The following is a 20,552-nucleotide window of genomic DNA, read 5'->3' on the forward strand; positions in this document are numbered from 1 at the left end:
TTTATCAATATGTCGATCCTGAATAGAGATCAATACAGTACCAATCTGATTGAATCATGGTGCATTATTCATTTTATTATGTCAATTGCAGATCATGAATTAATACAGTTCAGTACCGTATATTTTTGTGTTTTTAGTATTATTATTAGTTTTGTGTATAGCTATGTAACATAACAAATAAGCAATTGCTATGCAGTGTCTATGTTATTATTATTATTATTATTATTTATTTCTTAGCAGACGCCCTTATCCAGGGCGACTTACAATTGTTACAAGATATCACATTATACATTATTTCACATTATACAGATATCACATTATTTTACATACAATTACCCATTTATACAGTTGGGTTTTTACTGGAGCAATCTAGGTAAAGTACCTTGCTCAAGGGTACAACAGCAGTGTCCCCCACTGGGGATTGAACCCACAACCCTCCGGTCAAGAGTCCAGAGCCCTAACCACTACTCCACACTGTTTAATGCATTAACCTTGCATCCTCAATCCTAGGGACGGGTTATTCAAGTATACTAGAAATAAACTGCTTTAGGACCTGAATGGAGGTTTAGTTTGTTCAATGAAACAATTTTAGAGCATGGTTGGAACAATGACCTGTATAGAAAGGGTCAACTTTGCCCACTCCTGCTCCGACCGAGTGTCGGAAAGAAGAGCATGTAATGGTTGATCTATTTACAAATATTGTACACATGTTCTTGTACCATATCCTTTCCTTGGTACTCTTAATAGTTCGACATGTGTGGCTCCTGTTTATATAAACGTTTTCCTCATAACAATGAATCTGTTGCTGCTATTTAATTGAGGGTGACATTAAAGTTACATATTTCCATAACAACAGCGTTAGGAGATCATTTTATCACTTGTAGAACTGTCCTTTGCTTTAAAATAATATGTTGTCTATATAGTTAATCATGCTGCATGCATAATAATTACTGTGGGCCTGTTGAAACAAAATCTATTTCACCATTTGTGAACAGATCTTTGACCTTGGATGCGTATTGACTCTGTCCTAAAAGCATGCGAGCCATACTGAGAGAGGAGATGAAAACTCAATAGGCTGGCTAAAAGCTTTGAGGGCTGGAGGGTTAGATGGAGGCTGTCCCCACATTGGAAGTGTTGCCAGTGCATATGCATGCACTGTGTCAGTTTAATATGCAGCAGTGTGGAGTAGTGGTTAGGGCTCTGGACTCTTGACCGGAGGGTTGTGGGTTCAATCCCCAGTGGGGGACACTGCTGTTGTACCCTTGAGCAAGGTACTTTACCTAGATTGCTCCAGTAAAAACCCAACTGTATAAATGGGTAATTGTATGTAAAATAATGTGATATCTGTATAATGTGAAATAATGTATAATGTGATATCTTGTAACAATTGTAAGTCGCCCTGGATAAGGGCGTCTGCTAAGAAATAAATAATAATAATAATAATAATATGATAGGCAGGCTTCAGGGCAACATTGAGATTGTTGCTTGTGTGATGATGAAAGCGTACATGCCAATAGCTATCTTGTCTTTTGAAGTTCAGCTCAGTCATTCCCTATGGATCGATAGATCCAACAGCAAAGCCTATTTACAGCATGTATTCAGCATAGTCTATTTGACACACACAATAATACGGGTAAGTTGGATTGAGATGATTTCCTTCTGGCTGGTCTGTATGAAGTTTCTGGTAGGTAATCGTAAAATGTTCTGTCATATTTTCCACAGTGTCCAACTGATTTCATTTATCTCATCAACTCGTACAGACAACATTTTCTTGAATGATTAACACTGTGTATATTATATAATAAGTCATACTCAATTACCACTGTTGTCATTTTATTATTTCAAGATGGTTCCTTTAGAAAAAAAAAAGCTTAAATATATTTTTTTCATGAAATGTTTTGGAAAGTTGTAGGTGAATATTTCATAGTATTTCAATTAACTAAATAAGTGAAGGAATCTCCCAGTTTGTATGTGCTGTGCAAAGCTAAAGAATCCAGGTTAACTAGTTTGCAGCCAGGAAGAATGTATTTAGCTTTTGAGCAGCATTAGTAACCCACTTCATAGTTTGTTCAAATGTTGTTGACATCAAACATTTGTTGCTAATTAATATAGTTGTGAATATAGTTGCCAAAAGGAATAAGAAATGCATCAATGACAGGTGTCTGCTTCTGAATGGACAGTGTAATGGACAATAAAAAAGCTAATTTTACTCACCTGTTGTCGTGAAAAAAACAAAAGTTATGGCCCTAATAGTGTGGAGAACTGAGTTCAAACATTAGGAACATTGGACAGCAGAAGGATCTGGCGTATAAATGCAGTATTATGGCCTAGCTGTCTTTGTAGGGCTTTTTTTTTTTGTATATGTTTGTGTGTGATCCTTTTCGGACATCACAACAGTACCAAGAATTACAATTGAAAGAAGACAATAGCACATTTGAAATAACTGAAAATGAAGCTGAAACTGAAATAAAATACATACAAATAAAATCCTTAAAGTTGCTTCAACCAAATATCCTACACGTATATACATTATTTTTTTTTATGGTGGCTGAACATTTTTTTGGAACTTTTAAATTGTTGCCATTTTATGCCTGTGAAGAAATGGATCTGGTCACAATGGTGTTGGTATTATATTTCATCTTTCTTTGATCTTTGTTCCATCTTCTGGTCCCAGAGGGTTAAGTTCTGATTTGGTGGAATTCTGTAACTTGGCGAGGGTATCAGGATGACATCACTGTCCGTGTTTTTGTTTGAATGATCCCAGGGTGAATCATGATCAGCAGTGACAGTCAGGCTGAGGCAGCACAGGGAACAGAAACAGCATCTGAACTGAGCTAACTGAATACTCAGAGCTTTGCAAGAGACAGCAGTGCTGTGCAGGTACAGGTACTTTATTTGTTTTTTATTGTTTTTATTTAAAAATTACCCTGCATCATGGACTGTTTAAAAAAAGAAAAAAAAGGCTTTTCTACTCTAAACAAAACAATGCAAAATGACATGATGTTGTCAATCAAGTGAAGTGTTCTACAAAATGATGTATTAGAAATAACTAGAATAATGTACAGCAAAGAACCTATAAGGAGTAATAGAAAGGTATCTTCTCTCATTTTCTAGTAGATTTGTGCAGCAGTTTAAAGGCTTTTGATGTGAACTATTTTATTTTCTGCTGGTCTCTGTGATGAATGTGTGTTTGCATCATGGGGATAGTGTAATCACAATGTGTGCGCTTTTTTCAGAAAACCCCAGCAACTAGGATTTGCACTTGGCTGAGCAGCGAAAAACAATTCATTACTATGAGCTTGGCTAGCACTGGTGTATTGCTTTAGAGGGGGTAACGTAGTGACAATAAGTTGATCTTAACTCTGGAATGAACCATTACATCACCCAAGTTAATTGAGTTTCGGGGAATAATTTGTGCTGCATGAATGGCTTCCCTCATTCGTTAGGCTAAATAGGACACCAAGATGAATACCGTGGTGGATAAAGTGTTAGATCTTGGCAGAAGATTTATTATTTTAATGAACATAGCACTATGCATTGAATAAAGTATTGCTGAATTCAGTTTAACACCATTTTCAACTAGCACTGTATACTCTCTTTTTTCTACTCAGTCCTAGCTGGAAAATAATCTTTCTGTTGTACTGTAACACACAGACAAGGATCTTATATAATCATGATGCACATAAAACAAATCCTGGTACTAACTTCAGTGATAGCGCTTTACATCAAAGCTATGTGTAGACCCAGGCAGCTGGGTTCTTAACTAAGAGGAATTTTAATTGGCATACCAAAGGCAATGTTTAATTAGTTGAACTGGAAAGACTGCAGACTGCTTAATTGTTTCTGTAAAAGGCTAGTGTCTTCTTTATTTTTTCCTGATTAGGGAACCCTCAAGTGTTGGGAATTGGAACACATGTTTATTAATTTCTTACTGGCAATTTGATTAGTTGAGAATGTTGACAACAATCACTTGACTTTAGACTTGTAAAGTAAAAGGACTCTTGAAGCCTTGTTACCAGTTTAAATGCAGCACCTTCTGTCTAAGACCAGAATAAACCAGTGACAGGCATTACAAAGACTTTGTACTGAAAAAACAAAAAATCTTGCTAAGAACCGACTAATTTAGAGTGTGCTGTCATTGCCAGATAAGGAGCTCTGTCAAACCCAATTAGGCTGCTGGTCGTATGAGGCTTCAGGCATTCTGTCTTTTGATTGGCTTCTGTTCTTAAGGAGGCAGGTGACATAATCTGTTATGTTCTCATCTACCGCATGCCAAAGCAACACATTTAATTTTGAGCCCAAAATTTGGATCAACAGTTTTGGGGTGACTGTTGAGAATCTTTTTAACCAGTGCATCCAAGAATCATCACAATCAGAATAGGTGGGACCGGACCTGTGGAAACCTTTCTTTACAACTTTAAATATACAGTAGGCTAAAGTTCTTTTAACAAGGCCAATAGGCTGAAACTCAAAGTCCTGTCTGAGACACTTGAACATGATAAGCAGAATATAGTGTACTGTATTCTATTATAATGCATCATATTGCGTCTGGGCGACAAACTAAATAATTGAGCGGGGATTATGAAAAAAGGGAATATGCTTTTAGCATTCCTTAAAGCAAACAGATATAGAAAAAAACATGCAGAAGGGTTGTCATCTGGTAAGTCATTCTTCCTGCCCTGATGGCCATGTTGATGAAAAGCCTACAGTATGTTCATAGTCAGCCAACAGCAGGATGATTGAGGTCCACTCAGTCCCTCTCGGGCCTGGCTCTTTACCTGACCAGTGAGCTTAAACCCTGTCCGTATTAATGGTGAGCCAGCTTGTGTACACTGCTGGGCCAGAACTACAATGCTACTGGGTACAACTTTAATCCTGTAGTATTTTGTTATTTATAATTTCATTCTGTTGGATTCCATTTCTGCTTAACTATGCATGACTTACTTTTTGCAGTTAGGCCAGTTAGTGTAAAAAAAACCTGTACTGTTATAATTGTTTGGGCAAGGAGATAGATCACACTTTAAGAGAGGGGGGTTTGCATTCAGATTGATCTAAATCTAAAGATGATTTGGTACATTTTGTTACTGACCACTGAGACTCCATTCTGTTTGTTAGTCCATATAATCCCACATATTTTATCAACAAAGAACAGAGGCATCACTCATTATATCCAATTTCCAAACAAAAAGCTTAGTTTCATTACTTTGAATATGGCTGTCTTGTATAAAAAAAAAAAAAGATATTCAAATCAATGTAATCACTTTTATCCCTGAAGGCTCAAAGACAGATCAGTTATATTGTTCAAATGAAATGCATGAAAACTTTTAGCTTCCAAAACATCTAGCATGATTAACAGTTTTGTGCATCCTTTAAACTGCATTTCACACAGTTTCAATGTGATGCGCTTATACTCCCACATCTACAGCACCAGAAGAAGAGAAGTTCAGTGAATACATTAAAGTGCTCTCTTGGCATCACAGATATTCATTTTTCACAGATAAGGGATGATGTTCATTTCTGAGCAGCTGCTGTACATTCAGCAGCTTATGTGTGAACTGTAAGCCATTTGTTTAATGTAAATGATATTCAAGGTTTATATTAATGCAACCAGGAGCCTCTACATTAAATATACAGGTATGTTATTTGACATCCTATAGTTTATGTATAGTGTAAATATATACTACATAAATATAAAAAATTGGTTTAAAATGCGTAAACTGCACGCAAATGTAAGGAAGGCTGAGTTAAGCTGAGGGGTATGATGTGACTAAGGGAGCTGTATAATATACATGCTATGCTGCTGCACAAATTCTGGTCACTAGATGCAGAGGAAAAGCCTAAGATGGTGCTGGACAGGATGATGTTTAATAATGGCTTCAGTGATCATTAAGTGTGTGATTAAATGCAAATGTAAATGCTTTTTTGTTGTCGTTTTAACTTGTTTTTTTAGAGAGGCACACTCGAGGTGAAAAGGACTGATAGAAATGAACTCGGAAACGACTGCAGCATTACTCAAAATCTGAAAGAAAACGAACAAAAATACCACTCTGAAACTGTAACTATGGAGACAAGCCAGCTATTGGAAATGGCAACTGAAACAGACTGTAAAATGGATTCTGCAGAAACAGAAAAGCTTGAAAATAAAGATTTGTTTAGAGAAAGCAAAGATGTTAGTTTCCATGCAGAAATAAAGAAAACCATCGAAGAAACAGAAGTTGAAACCGCAATAGAAGAACACGAAAGCAGCAATATCTTTCAAGAGGAGGCTTTTCATGCAGACGTGGATTTAGAGGAGCTTCATCAAATAGAGTCTGTCGCTTCCTCAGTGTCTGACACCACTTCCAGTGCTGGCAGTGTTTGTGAAACTGAAATCAGACACACAGAACAAGAACCAGGTCATCGAGGCCAGATAGATAATGACATTATGACAGTATCTTCAAATTGTCATGTTACGGAAGTAAAGGAACCTGTGGAGCATAGCACCATCCTGGAAAATGATTTGTATGAAGAAATGGAGGACTCGGCTTTAGAGCATTGTATAAAAGAGGAAGTGCTTTCTGATGTGTCTACTGAAGAAGATGAAACTTCTGAACTAATTGCCAGTTTACAGGAAGAAATAGCTGCTGTGTCTTCAGATAGTGAGATTGATGACAAATGGAGGAGCATTTTCACTTCTACTGTTAATAAAGAAAATGAGGATTTGTTCTTAGGCACAAACATCCAGGTGAAAACTACAGAACAATCTTTTGAGGAGACAGAGAGCGATGGACCAAGCCCAGAGGAAATAAATCAAGAGACTCAAAGTACAGCCCTAGCCGCTGAGAAAAACAATGTAGATGTTGACAATTTTGAGTTTGAAGGCAAAAGTGAACATGTTTTTCAAATAGAGGAAGATTCAACTGATTCTTCTTCAATGTTAGACATTCACCAGGATGAACTATCTGAGGATAACACTACAAAAGTCAAGGAAGACCCAAGTCAAACCTTAAAGCAAAATCCACACACCAGTTCACATGATCCTACCAAGAAAATTCCCAAAGACTACTGCGTAGTTGAAGAGTCACAAAATGAAAATGTAGATATGGAACATGTTGATTTTATAGTTGCACGTAAACAGTGGTTGAAGATGGAGGAGTTGACAAAAAGCCAGAGCTACAATTCTCCAGTCAAACAGAGTAAATGCCAGACAGGTCACAGCTTCATGCACACTCCTGTTAGAAACATTGAAAAACCAGTGACAGGTCAAGAGAACAGAGAGGCACACAAACGACAAGTAAAAGATGTGGGGGTAGGAAGTTTTGATATAATGATGGGTGAGAGTTTAGGAAAAAATGACCACCAGCAAACTCTCTTCAGTCCTTCCTCGGAAGATTCTGGTTTGGATGATTCCAGTTCCAGATCTGCCTATGATGATACAAGTTTAACAGCCACCGACACACTGGTGTCTCCAAAATCAAATCAAGAAACTCCAATTGAAAAGGAGATCCGGCAGGCTTTAGAGAGGGAAGTGAATTTAAGGCGTGAAAGGGGGATTTCACAGCCAGTTGCCTCAAATGAATATGTGGAGATCAAAACCAAACCTTCCCTTCTCCACCAAGGATCTGATAGTCCTAAAGGAACAACCAAGCAATTTGCTGAGCTGCAGATGCAGAGAGATGTTTTACTGGAGTGCAGTAGAGAACATGACCTTGTTCAGCAAGGAAAGGTCAGGGGCAAGTACGAAAGAGGACTGTCCCAGGAAATAGAGGAGAAAAGGAATATATATCAATCACAAGATCAGTGTAAAATGCAGAGGTCACTGTCACATGGGCCTCTATATCATGAGTTGTCTGCAGAAAATGTTATTATACTGGAGCATGATTCCTTTCTCTCCCCTGCAAGACAATGTGGGAAAGATCATCCCGTTTCTCCTGTACGCAAGAAACAAAACGAGTGGCCCTCAGAGACAGCAAATGTGATCATACTAGAAACATCAAACCTAATCATACGCAGTGCATCCGAGTTTTGTCTATCTGCTGCACAAGACAGCCAAGAAAATACTATTCACAACAATCCTTTCTTCAAGCTACGTTCCAGGAGTTCTCTGTCTCTAGTCGACCAGGAGATTAAAATAGCGACACAGCGAGAAGAAGAACTGCAAAGACAAAGGGCCAGTCTTTATTCAAATGAGAAGACCGGATACAGCACTGTATTGGCATCTCCAAACTTTCTGGACCCCTTCTCATTTGATAAAGCAGGTAAGCAACCAATGTTGGCAGAAAGACTGAAATGACAAAATTAATTTAAGATTGCTCAACCATTTATGGAAGATGTTTGGCATGTTGATCGATAACCCAAAAAAAACTACCAAGTGCATATTTAAACCTTTCTTTTGTTGTCAAATCTCTTTTTTCACAGAAATGCCTTTGAGATGTAGATCCTCCCCTTCGTCACCTATGAAATCTGCATTTAAAAACATGGACCAATCACCTCTGAGGTGTGATCGTAAGGTTAGTAAAAAATATATTTTTCATTGGGCACACCCGCAGCTAGGATTATTTATTTAAATTCACAATACACACTATAATGCTACAGGAACATACAATAAAGATGACAATTTCAGTTTAAAAAATCTTTGTTAGTAGGCCTCTTTGCGACCAATTGGCAATATCAGAAGTTACAAATTACAGAAGTTTAAATATTTATGCAATTACACAACAATTTCTCAGCAGTTTCTGGAGGCTGCAGCAGGGTCTCGTCGCAAGAGTGAACTGGCACTTCGCTGGGAGGCTGGGATATTTACCAACAATGAGTAAGAAGAAAATGTGCAGGAAAAACAACCCTTGTTAATGGTTTAAGAATATCTCATTTAAACTGTTTTCTCAAGAAAAAAAAACATAGTTAAAAGTTGCTTTTGTAGTTTTATGATATGCATAATGTTATGAAGAGCTTAGCCAGAATGTATTATTTAAGTACTGTAGTTGTTTTGTAATTCGTACAGGTGCCAAGTGGCTTGTGTGGCATTGTTATTTGATATATAGTTTTAAAACAATCCCTTATTTATGCTTTTTCTTCAGTTACAGCATATAGTGTTATAATCGTGTTAAAATAGCTTTATCTCCAAATTATATTACAAGAGGATTTGTGAGTTTATTTAGACATCTTTTAAAGAGCTTGTTGCCCCAAGACTACAAGAAAGTATTGTGGGTATTCTACATTATACTGTATAACTATACTCAAAATACAGTAGTAGTCAACACTGCTTAAACATGCTTTGTCTTTAAAAGTCCAGTTCAATGTGGATAGCATGATGTCAAGCCTTTCTTTACTCTTTTGTTTGAATTAACTTTGCATCTTAAAAGGCTGAATTGTTTACTGGACCTTCATTTAAACTAAAACATTTAGATCCACAGGAAATATCCATAAAAAACATAACCGCTTCAGGTGTTTGAGTCAGTCAACATTTAAAAGGACAAGGGTTTTTAAGATGCACATTTTGCCGGTTAAAAATGTAATATTTTAAAGTGTGTTTCACTTTACCATGGTATACCCTTACGAGGGTATATTAAAACAGACATGAACTTAACTATTGCCACATTTTTCCATGTGTATCAAATCTAACATAGGCTCACTTGTGCATTTTTCCTACATTGCATCTATTTTTGAATGCGAGCACCATCTTTAAACAACATTTGTCTCCAGTGTGTGGTTTAGCATTGTGGCATTTGATCTTGTTTAAAGATGTGAACCCAGTATGGACCCTTGTCCTTTTAATATTTTATTTTCTCTTGTGGTGGAGGGGTAATGCAAAATAAAAACTCTTGAACTTCAATTGCTTTTGTTTTAATTACATGGTAAGTTTCAAGCTTTAGCTCCCTCGGTGCATGTGATCAAATTGGAAGCTGATCTGGAGACAGAGGTTTGGTTGGTTCTGCACTTGTCAGTTATATAAAGGTCTTTTACAATAGGCACTGATGTGATTTTAAGGAAATGTGAAGACAGTTGTGTTCAACACCACAAAACAAACTCCATTATCTTACTGGAGATCAGTAAGTTATTGTCACATTTAGTTTAGTATCCATAATTATGGATACTAAACTTTCCTTTGTAGCTGAGGTATATTGAGTGGAGACTAGAAAACACAATGTTAGAAATTAATCTTCCACAATGTAAAATACATGTTTTTATATTTTGATACTTAATAAATAAGAAATGTACTTATTAGTAATAAAGAAAATATAGATTAATAATGAAAGAAAAGCATAACATGTTCTTGGATACTAAAATCCAAGAACATTGAACAGGAATATTGCCAAATGATTCATATAGTTCTATATGTACAAAAAGTACAACTTGTTCCATTCTGATTCTTCACGTAGGAAAGTTCATATTTTGAAAACGTTTCTGTCTTGAGCCCATGATTTTATTTTAGACGCAATTGATTGCAGCCAGGAATGCACTCAGAAATGCTATGTTTCCACAGATGTAGACAGTTAAAACAATCTTCTTAATCATATGCCCCTATGAGGAAAGGAAAGAAATAACGTAATCATTTTATACACAATAAATTCATAGCCAAGTGTCTAAATTGCCACACTAACAGAAGTTGTATGCCAGACATGGTAGTCTTAAGTCGTTTAAATTATTTGATTTTCATGTTCACTGGAGTAATAGACATTTTATTGAAGCCTTACCTCAGTCTCGCCTAATGCTGAATCTATAATTTCCACTTCATCATCTCTTACATTCTTAGCTGTAAAAGAAGCAGAATATTAGTTACATGCAGATATTCACGTTTCATTATATTACCACACTCCTAAGTAAAAATGGTATTGTTTTTTTGAGCAATTAAACTTTTTAAAAAGGAAGGATATCCAAGGTTTTAAAATCTATTTTCCACCATTGACTTTATTAACATTACCACTGGACCTTTTATCTAAATTCAGGTTATACAAACAATTCAAATACATACTATAGATAAACTGCTGCATCCTGGTACCTGTGCAGTAGGTCATATAGTTTGACTGTATGTAGACCATTGGAGTGAGTCTGAACCCAAGAAATTATTAGGATCCATCAATAGGGTGATTTTCTAAAAAGTTTTGCATACCCCATGCACACACACACACACACACACACACACACACACACACACACACACACACACACACACACACACAAAAAAGGACCAAATGATCTTCACCAGAAGAAAAGGGGGACCAATGAAGATACTGCATGTAAGAGGTAAGATTTGGTGGTTAGCGGCCATTGGTTTTATAAACTAGTTAAAAATAAATAAAAGTAATGTCAGCTGTAAATCATTTATTAACAAGCAGCTCGGGTAATGTAAAATGAAATTATATATATATATATATATATATATATATATATATATATATATCAAATCAGTGAGTGAGTGAGTGCTCAACACATTCTATAAAACATTTACAATAGCTAAAAAAGTAAATTTTACAAACCTTTTCGAATTATGAAGAGATTGTGTAACTCTAGCAGGAGTTCTGTTAATATGTGCCAGGTTACGAATCCAGACAGTAGGAGTGTATCCCATGGCTCCGGAAGGTTTAGAGCTGGCAGATCCATCCCCAAGAACATTGCTGCGACTGAAGAGCACAGGGAGATAAACCGAGCTTGCAGGAACCTTTTTCTTAGTTAAATGTCTTTGTATATTTGTAAATCAGCGGCGGATCTAATATTTGTATTAATCCTGCTGATGTATTGTCCCTGTTCATAACATTACTACATACAATAAAAACTAAAGTGCAAAGACAACAGGATTTATATATTTTAGGGCAACAGTAGTTAGCTCTGTCACTGATTAGATTATTAAATTAGACACCCTCATCTTCAATGGAACAGAAAGAGAGAGTTCCAATGTAACACTTAATTTAAAAAAAAAAATACAGCATTTGGGATTATAATTATAATACAGCCTCAATTAATGGATTTCTTAATCTAAAGCAAACTCTGCTTTAAATTACAAATGTTCAGTAAAAACATGATTTACCAGCGATTATTCTGGAAATTGTGCCAGTACCCCAGTGCGCCCAGTTAAATATCATTCTCCTGTAGGCGAATCAGAGTTTTATAGTTAGAGATTTAACTCCTGAATACTAGGTCTACTTCTGTCTTTACATCACAACCACTGAAAACTAAAATAAAGCTTAAAAAAAAAAAAAAAAAAGGTTGTGACAACCATGTATTACATATTTCTTTATTTAACACAATATGGGAAGTTTATTGTTTTTTGTTGTGTTATTATTATTATTATTTTTTTTTTACCTTGGGGTATTGGGATGGGGCCTGAAAAAGGCCATGACAAGCTGAAGAACCGCTAGAGCCATCACAGTGCATCCAAGGAAAGGGTGGGCCCCAGCATGCTTAACACAACAACATAAAGGGATATAGAAAATACAAGATCTTGCAAGCATGTCTACAATATGTGTAATACCTGCAAATTAGAATCACATTTCTTGGTTCGTTTTTACTGTAGTACATCGCATACAAAATGAATCACACATCCTCCACTGTGTCTGTATATGGGTGTCTAATATCCATGGTTAAAATGTAAAATTATGGATACAGCCAGCTGACCAAACAGGGATAGATCTGTAGTCAGTTCTACACAACGATCCAGCTAGGTTTAAATCCCATGCTAAACAGCCAATAGATTATACTGGTTGATACCGGTTTGGAACTGCATAATCAATAATTCAGGAAATACAACATATTGTTTCATGTAATGGTAATGTAATGTAACAACTACTGCAGCATCTTGGAAATCGAACAGTTAAATCCAGTTACAGGAATTCCTAACGATGAAGAATACTTACTTTACTCCAGCCTCCTCTGTAAACAAATGGCAAGGTAAATGCAATGCATGTGAGCAGCACTGTGGAAGACATTAATATACGATGCACCTGCCACAGGGGGAAAAAAAAGAGAGATTGACAAATACAAATCTGAACTAAACAAATACTGAAAAGGCATTAATGAGGCTTAAACAATTGTTCTCAATTTTTGTTCAGCAATTTAGATATTTCTGCATTATTTTCCTAAAAGTAAACTGAATTAGGCACCAAGAGTTGTGAAAACAATACTTTAGCCTGAGAAAACTAGATTTTATCAGTATATATAAAAAAAATCAGTCACCTGAAACCAAATCTTCTGCCCAAATAGTGTTGATTCAGGCCAGAGGGGTTTTAAGAAACGAGCCACAATCACACCAATGCTAACAGTAGTCATCCATGCAACCACCATTAAAGCACCTGCCAGTTCATGAAATGAAGGAAAATGTAAATAAACTATTCTACAAGAAAAGCTTGCTTTGTTAAGTGAAAATAATACTTTGTCAGGGGATGTTAATCTTTGTTACTATACTTAATAAATAAACAAATAATATGTCATTAAATTCAATATTTAAAAAAATATAATTGTGGAACTGGATAGGAGATGGCTGATTTGACCAAGAGCCGGTTTCATAGACCCCGATAAGCATTACTTTACCCAAACCGCTATAAATACATTACAATAAACAGAGATTCTTTGAATAAAGTATTCAGCAGATGTTTACTGATTTCATAGAGAAAATATTGACCATTAATATGTATAATATTAAAACATGGAGTCTCCTTGTACAGTAAAGCATATGGTTCTATAAACAATTACTTGCCATGGACTTTAATAATGAATGGAGAGCGAGAGCCATTTAAGTTCTCTGGAGAGCTGGTAATATATTTCTTTTCAGAAGAAATTAGTGGCTGGTGGTGATGCTTGTGAACCATACCTTAAAGTAATAAGAAAAAGAAAAGAAAATATCACACCATACATGCCTTTCAAGTTATGTTTTCTAATTCAATAATTTACTATTTTACCAAGATAATTACCAACAACCAATTCTGATGTAGATTTATTTTTGCTTTTGGAGCCAAATTGTAGTGCCCAGTGTTTGTATAAAATCTAGCAGCAAGTAGACATGTCACTAAACGCAAGGTCAGTGGCTCTGTGTTGGACTTCAACCTGCATGATGTTTCAACAAAACGTGAAGGTAGAAGAAAAAGGGCAAGGTGTAACACACAAGATTGACAAGCACAAAACACTGAAAGTTAATTTTAATGTTCAGTAGTAATTCACATGTATCTTTCAAATCAATTTAAAAGCAAAGGCTTCTTTTTTTATTCATGCATTTACCATGCTCAGCTTTCCCATCTGCCAAGAATATGTAGTAACTTCTGTCCAGATTAAACCTGTCTTGCTCTGCTGGGACTCGAATTTCCCTTCGAAACATACACTGAACAACACCATCAGACAATCTCCAAGCCATATTCGTCAGTGTATCCTGTAACAAATAGATATAAAAGCTTTACCACATACAGTATTTATATTGAATATGTGCAAGAGAAAAAAAAACATCACCACCACATCAATTCATACATTGTAGTAGCTAGTTGAAGGGATGACGACTATGTGCACCACCAGATTGCTTCAACACAACTAACTCCTAAGTGGCACTAAGTTTTCTGTTTAAGGAGTTGCAATGCATAAAGCATCCAGCAGGTGAGTATATAAAGTGAACTTCAATACTGACTCTGACATCATATCACCTCTTCAAACCACTTTTGTCCAGGATTGAAACACATGATTAAAGTACATTCGGCTAATAAAATAATATGTCGAAGGACAGCATAGATCTAATGGAAATGTTTTTGTTAGATCTTATCTTTAGGTTTTTTAACCACTGCTGGTGTTCCTTTCATCCTGCAGATGATTATAATATTTAACTCTACCAGGTTTAGATACAGTATCCTACCTGCGAGTCCAGGGTGGGATGGGTTCGGCCCGTTACATAACCTGGATTTATATTCACATAGTCATCTGTCCTCACACATAAATAGACATCATCATTGCCCTGAAATACAAAATAAAAGAATACATTGGGAAGTCTGATTTAAGAAATATTATTATTATTATTATTATTATTATTATTATTATTATTATTATTATTATTATTATTATTATTAATAATAATAATAATAATAATAGTGATACTGTGTACTTCAGTCATTTATACTCAAATACATTTCTACAAGTATACTCACCATCCATTTATCATGGGACAGGGCAAATGAAACATACCCCTCTGTGGGGCCGCTCAGCTCAAACAGCACTGAATGCTCATCACTTGTAAATGAAAGAAAGTAACACTTTGGGTCTGTCTCGGGATCACAGCCGATTGGATCTCGCAGGCAGGACTTTGTACTGCCACAGTCCTTTGAGCTGAACTGGTACCAGAAAAAATAAATATACAATATTTTTACTCCTTTCAAGAAGAAACCAGTTTCAAAAAGCAACAGCTCACAAAGAGGTTACAGGCAGTGCAATAGTTTTATTAAAACAGCAGTCAATTCAAATGTACTAGTGGCCAAAGGTTTAGGGATAGCATGAAGAAAAGCATAAATAAGGAGTACTTTTTAAGCACCCCTTCACAAATACAAGTAATTCCAGTTAAGTAAGTGTCTGAAGACATTCCTCAGACACTTCACGGGACCTTGCAGTAACTGTCAGAGAGGCTGTATAGGCCACCCTATTGGGCCTCTTCACTAAAGACATGTAAGAATGAAAACAGATTTTGTTAGCCGACACTTACTGGTTTCCTTAGAACAGGTGATTCTGTCGTCGGCTGCACAGCTGATGTGGTCAGAGTTGGAACGGGGGTTGAATTACCCATTAAAATGATCGGACCAGGCATTTTCACCCAGTAAGTGTCATAGTGCTGAAGAACTGTAGCACTGAAATAGAAAAAAAAGGTTTGGTCAGATCAATTGATTAAGCATTAAGCATTGTTTTTACATTCTGTTTAGTCCAATTACAATGGTTGTGGCTGGACTGGGTAACTGTTTGTAGTTAAGCATGTTTAAAGTTTAGTGCTTGACTGAAGTAGATTTAATATGGATAATTAATGTAATATGTGCAATAAATGTGATGTAGAATAAAATGGGGTTGTCACTTTATTAAATCAATGAATGAATAAATGAATGACTGAGAAAAACCAAAAAGATTCTCACTCACAAAAATTGAACAGCAGGTGGTGGATTTGAAGGTACATTCCAGACCACCTCAACCTTCAATTTGCCTGACTCGCTTGTGTGACTGACTGCTGAGCCCTGAAAAGAAAGGATTCAATTGTCATTGCCCCCCCCCAAAAAAATATTTCACAAAGTGTTTACCTCAGATGGAAGCCATTTCCCTGGCATTGTTTTGTACAGTATAGTAAACATTTCACATTTTTGAAAAACCATGAACGTTTTACCTTTATTTCTCCACAATTTAACAGCTGAGATACAGAATGATCAACCAGAGTGAAAGAGCCAATTGCATCTCCACTCGGATCTGCCATGTCCCGCGCTTCTATCAGAAATCCTTTAAAAGTAGTAGATGATCCAGACAGGGTAACTGAAAGAAAAACAATATAATTAAATGCAGAACAGTTTTGATTCAATTAGCACATCATACACAGCCACAAACATTATCGGCTTGGTTTACCTGCAGTTTAGAAGCTCTGTCTTCTTTGTCATGAGAATGTGAGGTAACACGCACATATCACACTCATCCATCCTAACGCCATAGGAAGTGCATGGCCAAAGCACGGTACAGCTAAAAGGGTGGCTAAACCCCTTCTTGCGCTAAAAAGCTGAGCAAATTGACAAAAAACAAAGTATTTTTTTGCATGGCAACAAGTTCAAAAGCCATATCATATGTTCAGCAGTGAATATCCTGTTTGTTATCTCACGCAATTTTCTGCTATAACTAAAGGTCATATCAAGCAATTCTTTATTAACTACTGAGATCTGCTGGAAGCAGCCTTGGCAGATTCTTTGACCAAACAGGAAAAGAATATGCATACAAGGACCTCTACAATTTTTTATTTTATTTTATTTATTTATTGAAATGTGATAATATTTATTCAACGTTTCAAATTACTGCCAAAACTACATGTAAATCCAAATTGCCTGAAATGTACAACCAAATAGCATGTAAACCAAGCCATTGAGATGTACTTTATAAACTCTTTAGAAGCATATTCAAATTATTAAGACATTTTAAAATATTGAGCTCCATAGTTGCTATTTCCAACAGGCTTTTGATTGATATACAGTACGTCAAGATATTTTTTCAGTTACAGCAACAATAAAACTTTTCAAAAATACAGGGTTACTCAGTCCAGCTATTCAGGAGAACACGCAATGAACAGAGTACACAGATTCCATAATATTATAACCACTTTTTACCATATCACAATTATCATAAGCACTTCCAGTCTATGATGAAGTCAGTTTTCTTACTTTCTATGGCTATATTCTACACATTTCAATGGCAAGCAAGTGAACTGTTTATAAGATCATTAAGGGGGAAAGCATTATTTCCACAACATGCACAGTTTGCCAAATGCAGAATCAGTATCCACAACTGCATGCCACAATACTAATTAAGCAGATTAGTATTGAAATTCCACACGTAGCACAACTAACACTGATAAAAAAAAACATGTGAATGCTGTTTCTTGAACTGAAGGTCAGAGTCTACTTTTAAAATAATAAAGTTGTAAAAGATTAGGATTGTATCCCCTTGTTCATAAAAGGTGACCAGCAACAGTTGCAAACTGGTAGACACTGGACACCTAGCTGGTACAGAAACCCCCAAACACAAGTTTGCAGCAATTGGATTTATTAAATAACTTGTCCATTTGAACCACATGAGGAGTCGCCAGTAATTTTGTTCAAAGCTAATTTAGTGTGTGATTGCAACAATATGTTATCTAATCTGTAATGTTTCTATCGATTGTTCCAAAAGAATATAATAACCTACACTTTACTTTCCTGTCCTCAATAACCCGCATGACTCATCACACAAGAAACATAAAACATAGAATAAACTAGTTTTGTCTATAATTTACCAGGTGCTGGTTTACTGTAAAAGGACTTCTGAAATTAACAGATTGACACACAAGACATGTTGCTTATTGTGTAAAAAATGCCAAATGCTAATTGTAAACTGCAGATTATCTTTTAGCCAATTGTGTCTGCTGTATGCCACAACATATAACAATAAACAAGTCAATTCAAGTAAATTGCCCACATATCTCAGCCACATCAGTATTCTCTTCAACCTTTTCCCTCTATTCAATGAAAATGCCAATGGACTAAAGAGAAAACAGTTAAAAGTTAAAAGACAACGTGTGTCTTTGAATGGGTTATATAGACACATGTTGGTTTCCAGCATTGCTCAGTGTTTCTGATACATACCTTTTATCTGATCCCCTGTGCTGAATTTGCTCTTATCCACAGTGACAGTGTAAGGACTGGGTAGTGACTGGGAGGGATGCCCATGCCCTGGTTTCATGCTCCTGCAGGATTCTGTTACCTTTCCATTACCATAGCCATTAACTGGGTCAAGAAAGATAGCTGGCACCAACAACAGGAGGAGTTTCAACATGCTCAGGTCCATCTAAAAAACAAAGATGTTTTCTTGACATAAATGTTGCAGTAATTTGGTTGGTTTCAGAGGGACAGAACAATATGGAAATTACATTTTTATGGTAGTAGTGGAATAACTATAAACACAGTAGATATTTTCTGAACCAAATGCTACAAAAGAAATCAAATGATGCAACTTCAACCAATAAAACCAACTACCCAATCTCAAGACGTAACTCACCACTCCCACCCAGACATGACAAATAACCCAAAAATACAATGTCTCTGTGCAAGCTTCCTAATTTTACAGAATTTCAGCTTCACATGTGCATGAATCATGTTGCAAAACGACGTGTGAAGACGTGTGCAAACAGCATTACCTTATGCAGAGCTTACACTTCTAAAGCTGGAAAAAAAAAAAAAAAAAAAAAAAACATCAGTTGAATGAGCGAATTGATCAAGAGGCTAAAAAAAATCTAATATTCAAAGCTTACAATGCAGTCCTGAGTCACTGCGGATTGCAACATTTGCAAGCTTTCATTTAAGGCTTAGTGTTAATTCCAGGTCCTTATCACTTAAACTGCTTAACCAGGGACTTTACATAATAAATTCAGAGTTTATAACTGTATTTTGAACAATGCATTTAACAGCTACAGCAATACTCTCCCCCACCCCCACCCTAATGTAGAAATAAAGGAATTTATTGCATTCATGATCAACTTTAATATGACAATCACATTCTGTTTTTACACTAAACCACCCGTCTATGAGTTTCGAGGTCCTATTAACAGTCTGTTTTTCAGTGCAGCGCTGGCGACTGCTGGTTTATCCAGATAGTTAACTCTAGATAGTGTGCCAAAAGATAAGAGCTCATAAGAGACCCACCCAGGAAACCCATGACTATTGCTTAGGTAATGTTTTTTACCAAATCTGGGGGGGTCTTGCTAAATGGGTAAAGAAATTTGAATATCAAACCAACACTGGCTACAAACTATTTAAAACGTGACTCATAGTTAGGTTAGACACGTGACAAAGGTGTCATTATAATATAATTATACTGTAAAGTAGCATTCTCATCAGTGGTGCGTTGAACCGTTTAGAAGTCGCATAAACTGCAATATCAGCAAACCTTTGCATTAGATAATAAGTGGCAGGTTTCAGACCCTACCAAAAACAAACATTAAGGGCTCTGCTCCAAATCCTTCCAAAAACACACAAAGAAATGCTGCAGACAGCGCCATCTGAGAGATGTGAAGCCTGTAATAACTAATGCATGTAGTGACACATCTTAAGATAATATAGGCAAGGCTGTAACATCACTGCACATTGTAATATATCAGTAGCATTGCTAGTGTCAAAGTAAGGAGCCACAGTATAGTGTACAGTTTATTAATCCGACTTTTTTTTGTGTGTTTTAATAAACTGCTTTTTTTAACATCTTCAAAACAGCACAACACAACACACACTACATGTTCATGGAAGGAATTGACCTAATTTGAAAATTCTAGGCCAAATTTAATGCTAACATTATATTCGGATTAAATTAAATAAAATGAACGTTGTTATTGGACTCCAAGTTCTAGTATCTCTTAATGTAACTGCACTGACTGGTTAAATGTCTCATGGAAAGCACAACCACACACACACACACACACACACACACATTATATATATATATATATATATATATATATATATATATATATATATATATATATATATATATAAAGTATATCGTTGGCAAACTGGTAACAATGCTGCAGTTTTGCTCTTAACAGTTTAGTTGCTGGAGAAAGATCCCAAGCTGTAACATTTTTGATACAGTACAGTACGATCGGTTCGGTATAAAGTGATGTTCCAAATACAAAATCAACATTGGTAACACAATATTAGAAAAAATCACCCGCATTCACTCACCCTTTAAATGTTCTTACTCTCGGTTCACCTGCTTCCTCGTTGTGGGACTCTAAACGAAATAGCTTTTGAAGTATTAGTGGGCGGGGCGAAGGAGGTCCGATAAGATTGCACAGGTGGGTTGATATAAATTACAGTAAGGTAATCGTCTTTGCGTTTCAAGTCATT

General features: G+C 36.0%; 2 protein-coding genes across 9 annotated transcripts; one reads left to right on the top strand and one right to left on the bottom strand.

The window, feature by feature from the left end:
* Positions 1-1,626: 1,626 nt before the first annotated feature.
* On the top strand, positions 1,627-9,811 carry LOC117412425 (mitotic interactor and substrate of PLK1-like). 5 transcript variants are annotated; one of them, XM_059031714.1, is made up of 4 exons: positions 1,627-1,684; positions 5,951-8,237; positions 8,398-8,489; positions 8,709-9,811. In XM_059031714.1, exons 1-4 carry the CDS (start codon positions 1,649-1,651, stop codon positions 8,793-8,795), a joined length of 2,502 nt encoding a protein of 833 aa, XP_058887697.1. In that variant the 5' UTR covers positions 1,627-1,648; the 3' UTR covers positions 8,796-9,811. The 5 variants fall into 5 exon arrangements, with proteins under 5 accessions (XP_058887697.1, XP_058887698.1, XP_033876762.2 ...); XM_059031715.1 differs by having other exon boundaries at positions 8,712-9,811; XM_034020871.3 differs by lacking the exon at positions 1,627-1,684 and adding an exon at positions 2,764-2,880.
* LOC117412446 (putative ferric-chelate reductase 1) lies at positions 9,807-20,503 on the bottom strand. Of its 4 annotated transcripts, XM_034020892.3 has the most exons (17): positions 20,388-20,473; positions 18,851-18,876; positions 18,300-18,501; positions 16,307-16,449; positions 16,066-16,160; positions 15,644-15,785; positions 15,096-15,278; positions 14,807-14,905; positions 14,188-14,335; positions 13,670-13,783; positions 13,150-13,265; positions 12,831-12,917; positions 12,280-12,377; positions 12,005-12,063; positions 11,457-11,600; positions 10,674-10,732; positions 9,807-10,500 (listed from the first exon to the last, which is right to left on the bottom strand). In XM_034020892.3, exons 3-17 carry the CDS (start codon positions 18,499-18,501, stop codon positions 10,408-10,410), a joined length of 1,782 nt encoding a protein of 593 aa, XP_033876783.2. In that variant the 5' UTR covers positions 18,851-18,876; positions 20,388-20,473; the 3' UTR covers positions 9,807-10,407. The 4 variants fall into 4 exon arrangements, 3 of the variants coding, with proteins under 3 accessions (XP_033876783.2, XP_033876793.2, XP_033876803.2); XM_034020902.3 differs by lacking the exon at positions 18,851-18,876 and having other exon boundaries at positions 20,388-20,503; XM_034020912.3 differs by lacking the exons at positions 18,851-18,876; positions 20,388-20,473 and adding an exon at positions 16,540-16,687 and having other exon boundaries at positions 18,300-18,435.
* Positions 20,504-20,552: the final 49 nt, after the last annotated feature.

The sequence above is a fragment of the Acipenser ruthenus genome, chromosome 10 (assembly GCF_902713425.1).
Source record: "Acipenser ruthenus chromosome 10, fAciRut3.2 maternal haplotype, whole genome shotgun sequence".
Classification (NCBI taxonomy): domain Eukaryota; kingdom Metazoa; phylum Chordata; class Actinopteri; order Acipenseriformes; family Acipenseridae; genus Acipenser; species Acipenser ruthenus.